Source organism: Coffea arabica, chromosome 3c (genome assembly GCF_036785885.1).
Source record: "Coffea arabica cultivar ET-39 chromosome 3c, Coffea Arabica ET-39 HiFi, whole genome shotgun sequence".
NCBI classification, from domain to species: Eukaryota; Viridiplantae; Streptophyta; class Magnoliopsida; order Gentianales; family Rubiaceae; genus Coffea; species Coffea arabica.
The window spans coordinates 21542497-21549074 of record NC_092314.1 but is presented as its reverse complement, the minus strand read 5'-3'; the positions used below and the strand labels follow the sequence as shown (position 1 = coordinate 21549074).

The 6578-nt window shown below is 38.6% G+C and overlaps 1 protein-coding gene across 1 annotated transcript; it reads left to right on the top strand.

Annotated features, from left to right (window-relative positions):
* The first annotated feature begins 5391 nt into the window (after positions 1-5391).
* On the top strand, positions 5392-5898 carry LOC113735765 (uncharacterized). The gene has a single exon (XM_027262754.2). The coding sequence runs from the start codon at positions 5392-5394 to the stop codon at positions 5896-5898; it is 507 nt and encodes a 168-aa protein (XP_027118555.2).
* Positions 5899-6578: the final 680 nt, after the last annotated feature.

Sequence of the window (6578 nt, the reverse complement as noted above, 5' to 3'; positions counted from 1 at the left end):
CAGTCCCCGTGGCGATTCAATCTTCACGACCAAGCCCTCGCCGGCTCGATCCAATTGACTACCAAACGGGGTTGAGCTCAGTAATGCAGCAAGGCCGTTGGACATCGTCCAAACGACATCAATTCAGTTCCATGAAATGGAATTCACCAACCAATATATCAAGTTCAGTAATGCAATAAAATGGTAGCCATTCAGTGACAATATCAAAAGAGGTGAGGGCGGTCAAGTACACCCTCACCTTAATCAATTTCAATATTCGAATAAGCCATCAAGGCATCACATAACATTTAACAAAGCCACATAGTAACAATTTAGTGAGTGGTATACTCACCAAGCAAGTAAGTGGTATTTCATGTACCACGATCACCAAGCCGTTGTGCACTACCTTCACGCCCTAGAATCATGCAACACATACAATAAGACTCCATGCCGAGCCATAAACAACACCAATTCACAACCCTAATAGGGTTTCATATGCATAAATGGGCATAATAGCAAACCAGAAATTAGAAAATGGCCTTAGTCTTGGCCCCAAATAGAAAACTGTTTTACACTCATTATGCGGTAATGGTACAACTCTCACTACAAATATCGGTTGGGGGTGTAAGACCCACCGTTTCGAAGCTATGAAACAGGGCTACAATAATGTAGAAGACCACTCAATCCAGTTCGTAACACAACTAGGTCAAATATGCCAAATACTAGCCCAGAATTCCTAAAACAGGTTCGCAAAACACAAAAAACTGTAATCGGTATATCTCAGTCCTTACAAGTCCAAATGCCGAAATTCCAAAGGCATATGTTAGCTAAGACACTCAGCTACATTTCATCAGAAGACACCAACTCCAAAATCCAAACCAATTCCAGTCAAAATGGCCAATTACTATCGCAGTTTTCGCATTCTGCTCAAAGCAGAACAGCTACAGTAATTTCGTCATAACTCATTCTACATTAATCCAAATGACCTGAAATTTTACAGGCACATCAACCTCATCAATACCTACAACTTTCATGTTTTGATCAAAGTCAAATTCGGCCTCTAACACAGTGATCTAAAACCGGACAGAATTGGGGCTTCAAGAACCCTAACTTTCCAATTTTCCATCCAAATCCAAAATTAGTTGCATTTAACCACATTTGACATCCACTAGAGCCATTTCCAACCATTACAATTCATCATACAAGCCCCCAACATCAAGATCATATTAAACCAGAAAAATTCCCAATAAAATAAAAACTTCACCATAACAAGCCAAACCAAGAGATAAACCACATTTTCAACCACTTAAGCCACTTCTAAGCATCATGTAACCATTATTGAAGGTAGTTGGGTGTTCAAGCAACACTTACCAAGAGATCAAGAGAGAGAGGGATGTAGGACACCTTTGCTCTTCAAACAAAGTTCACCAAACAACTTGCTAGCACTAGAAGGAAGAAATTTATGGAGTAAAAACTAAGTTAAGCAAGTGGTTTAGTTGATTTGAGCTTGGAGTTGGCTAGAATATTGAAGAGTTTTGTCTTTCTTCTTGCTTAGGGAGGGCCGGCCATGGAGGAAGAAAATGAGAGAATTTTTGGTGAATTTTTTTGAAGATATTTACTTATTTGGGTCAAAAGTCAAAAAATGTCAAAAGGTGAATAGTAACTCTTAAAGTAAGACTAATGACATGGTGACAAGTGGCACTACATTAAATGCAATCTTATCATTTCTTTTCTCTCTCACATCAATCACTTCACACACACTACTTATCTCTTAACACCCGATAAATTTTAAACAGTATCCGAAACTTAACCTTATTGGCCGAATTTTTCCGAACTTTTCGCACTAGTGGGTCCCACGTCCATTATTTATCCTTAATTTTCTAAAAACTCGCCAATGCTAGAAAAATCATCTTAAAACTATAATTGCTCATAAAATCCTCTCAGAAAATATTTCTAAGCCAGAAAATGCAAAATTATGCAATTAAAGGGGAATAAACCCTAGGAAAATAATTAGGGTTTTACGGGCTCTCACAACATCATTAACTCTTTTTTCTTTGAAAACAATGTTGAACTTTGAGTCAAATATTAGACATTCAAGCTTTTTGAACAATACAAACAGATTCCTATCACACAATTGGCTAACACTTAATAAATTGTAGCTCAGATTGTCAACGAGAAGAACATTGTGGATAAAGGTTTGACCATTCTTACCAACATCACCAATACCAACAGTTTTGGCTTTATTATCATCTCCAAACGTTATCTTTCCACTTGCTTTTTGCTTGAGTTTAATGAATTGTAATGCATCACCAGTCATATGTCTTGAACATCTACTATCAATGAACCATTTTGATTCTTTAGCAATGTTATCCTGATTCACCTACACACAAACCCACAAGATAATACTTGGTACCCTTTATATGTTGGGTTCTTGAGAGTTAGTCTTATGTCTAACTACCCACATGCATCTCATGCCATTCCTCATATTTTTCTTAACATAACAGTTACTATTTATGTGACCAAATTGACAACAAAAATTGCATACTGACATTGGATCAATCAAATGAACAGGTTTAATGAATCTGACTTGCCTTCTCCTGTGAATAGCAAACTCATTTGCATTTTGATTCAGTCTTATTTGATGAGTATTAACATAAGGTACAGTGTCATTCTTTTGAAGATGGTTCTGTTTCAAATGGTGTAACAATTGACATAAATCATCCATCCTTTTTCTTAAGCTACATTGCTCACTTCTGAGTGTGTCACAGAAATTTTTCTTTTTGTAAAGTTCAGCAAGCATATCAGTTTCAGTCCTTTTCAGGTTATCATTTTCATGCTTAAGACACTTGTTTTGTCGAAAAAGATTTGCATTGTCTTGTATTAGAAAGCTAATTTTTTGCTTTAGTTTCTTGTTTTTAACATAGGATTCTTTCAAGCTGTTATGCATTTTTTCTAGAAAAGAGTTAACATCATCATCAGATTCACTATCACTATCGGTTTGAGAGTTGCATTGTGTTACCTCTTCATCTCCAATGGCCATGAAAGCCACTTGAGCAGATTCCTCTTCTTCTTCAATTTCGCCTTCTGAGTTGCAATCATTCTAGGTAATCAGAAAATTGTTGAACTTTGGTTTTCATTCAACCTTGTTTTCCTTCTTTTTCTTCATTGGACACTCATTTGCATAGTGTTCTGGTTGGCCACATTCAAAACATTTATCAGTTAGCTTCTTGTTGAACTCCAGTTTCCCTCTGTTTCTGAAGTCATTAGACTGATTTGGGAAGGAATTGCTGGATCCGCCTTTCCTAAATCTTCTCTTGTTGAGAAATCTTTTGAAGCCTCTTGTGATGAGTGCAATATCACTGTCATCACCTTCCAAATCATTTTCATCCTGTGAGGCTGTTTCATCTTCATCTTGTGAAGCTTTCAGAGCAATACTCTTTCTTCCTTTTGTGTCTTCTTCATCCTGCATCTTAGATTTAAGTTTCAGTTCATAAGAAGTTAGAGAGTTAATCAGAGATTCAATAGATAAAGAGTTTAGATCCTTGGCTTCCTCTATGGCAGTCACTTTACTTTCCCAATCCTTTGATAGAGCATTCAGAATTTTCCTGTTCTTTTCACCTAGAGAGTACTCCTTCTCAAGCACCTCTAAATCCTTGATCAGATCATTGAATCTACAATACATTTTGTCGATGTTTTCATGAGACTCCATCTTAAAAGATTCATACTTAGTGATCAGAATGGACTTTTTTTGTTCTCTCACGTTGTCACTACCCTCATGAATTTCTCTTAGCTTATCCCATATTTCTTTGGCAGATTTACATCTTTTTACTCTAATTGACTCATTTGAGTCTAAGACACTATAAAGAACATTAATGGTTTTGGCATTCAATGTGAGATTGGTTCTATCTTGAGCATTCATCTCAACTCTTGTTTTTGGTCGTAACAAACCTGTTTCTGCATCAAGAAAGTTAGCATCATGCGGTCCTTCATTCACAATAAATCATAGTTCAATATCAATGGATTGCAAGAAGATAATCATTCTTTCTTTCCAACTAACATAATTAGAACCAGTAAACATGGGAGGCCTAGTGACCGATTGTCCCTCAACAAACATGGCATGATTGGTTGTCATTTTTACTCCAAGTCGCTAGACCAAACTCTGATACCAATTGTAAGGATCGAAGACAACCTAAGAGGGGGGTGAATTACGTTTTCAAAAAATAGCTAAGATATAGGCCACTTTTTTTAAAAGTCTACCTTTCTTTTCTCAAAGACCACCCAATGGACCAGATAACAAGAGAGCACAGGTATTCGTGAGATGAAGAGGAGAACAGTTTATGTAGAAAAGCAGTAAATGAAAGTAGAGAAACAAACCAGGCTTCAAACACAACTGAGGTTTGAATTACACTTTTATATACCAAGTTACTTCAAGTTGAACAGTCTTACAACCAATATCTTGTGTATAAGGGAGGGATCACTTCCTTCTTGCCCCAAACCACACTTGGTCAAGCAAGAAAGTTTTACAAACACACGAAGAACCCTCACTAAGCTACACTATTGAAGAAGCTGTGTCATACTTAAAAAACTACAAGAAGATTACACAAGTTAAAAGTACAAATGTTCCTTTTGAGTATTCTAACACTAGAATCACTCACGATCTGATGTAGACTTGATGTGCAAAGTTCTTCTGAGGTGGTTGACTTTGTTCTTTTTATAGGAGACCAGAAAATTCTTCAATTAATGCTGTCAACGGGCAGAAGGCAACTGAAGAGTCAACTAGCCGTTGGTGCTGTCGGACGTCCGATGTTTAGTTTTTATGCGTCCGAACGAGATCAATGAGTTTTGGAAGTTTTCTTGAATCTCTTAGGACGTCCGATCCCTTATCATCATGCATCCGAGGGTTGGATGCACACTTGGAACTTCTTCTTTAATTCCTTCGGACTGCCGATGCGTCCAGAGTGTTGCGTCCGAAGAGCAGCAATGGTTGTCGGACGTCCGATACTCAGGTGTTGAGCGTCCGATCATGATCAGTAATCATAGAAGCCCTGGCTTGTCTTCTTCGGACGTCCGAGTCTGAGTTCTTCACACGTCCGAAGATAGTCAAAGGATGTCGGACGTCCGATAACCTCCTTTTGTGCGTCCGACATCATCCTCAGCACTCTTCATCCTCTTTGATCTTCTTTTCCTGTTTGGTGTCATTTCTGAAAAGAATCTCTACAAAAAGTATTAGTAACATCCAAATGTTTTGTAATCATCAAAAGATATGAATTGAGATAAACAGAAAGAACTCCTTCCACTTCAACCGCGCCATCGTATCCCCCATGCGACTGGTGTGTTAGAGTCGTAAAGAAAAAGACTCATGGAATGTGGCAAATTATAAAATGGGTCAATGACCATAACTGTTTGGGCGACATGATTAGAAATAATAATACAAGCCTGACGGCTTCCGTTATTTCAAGGCACATCCTCCGTACCATTGAAGATGACCTTGGATTAAAGGTCAAGAACATACTAAGTTTCGTTAAAGAAAACTTAAAGGTTAATGTATGTTACAAAAAAGCCTGGTATGCTAGACGTAAAGCAATTGAGCTTGTGTTTGGATCTTGGGAGGCGAATTTTGCCGAACTACCACAATATCTCGATGCCCTGGTGCAATCCAATCCAGGCACCGTGGTTGAGTGGTCACATCATTCGGATAGTTCGGATCGAGTTAAGACTTTTATGTATGTATTCTGGGCCTTTGGACAGGCTATTGAAGCATTCCACATGTGCAGGCCGGTTATATGCATTGATGGCACTCATTTGAGTGGCGAATACAAGGGCAAACTCCTTGTTGCAGTCACTCAAGATGCGAACAACAAGATTCTGCCAATTGCATATGCCATAGTGGATGAGAAGACGATTTCCAGTTGGTCGTGATTCATGGAACAATTAAGATATAATGTGGCACTTGATCGACATCCTATCTGTGTTATTTCCGATCGCCACAATGGTATAATCTATACCATGACACACTTTGACTATTGGGAGAAACCTTTAGCCTACCATAGATTTTTCCTGTGACATGTTAGGAGCAATTTGATGACACACTTCAAAGGTTTACACCTTAAAATGATGTATTGGGCAATGGGAAGGGCAAGACAATTACGCAAGTGGCGGATGTTCAGAAGAGAACTACGAAGCATGTTTCCAGATACTAGGAATTATCTGTCAGCCATTAGTCCAGAAAAGTGGTGCCTAACACACGACGATGGCCGTCGTTGGGGTATTCTAACTACCAACATATCCGAAAGCTATAATAATGTCTTGCGCGGGACACGCCGTTTGCCAATTCGTGCATGCATTGACATGACATTTCATCGAACAGTTGCGTTATTTAAGATAAGAAGGGAAGATGCTTCACATTGTCGCAATCCTTTTCCCCTAAAGATATGGCGGCGTTTTAAGAATGCTGAGCTGAAGGCAGGCGCCCACAGAGTTATTGAGTTCGATGGCCCATCGGGCATATACAAGGTTATCACAGGGCGGCGTGTGGATGGTAAAGGAGGCAATACACAAACCATCAGGTTTTTTGATAAGACATGCTCTTGTGGAAAGTG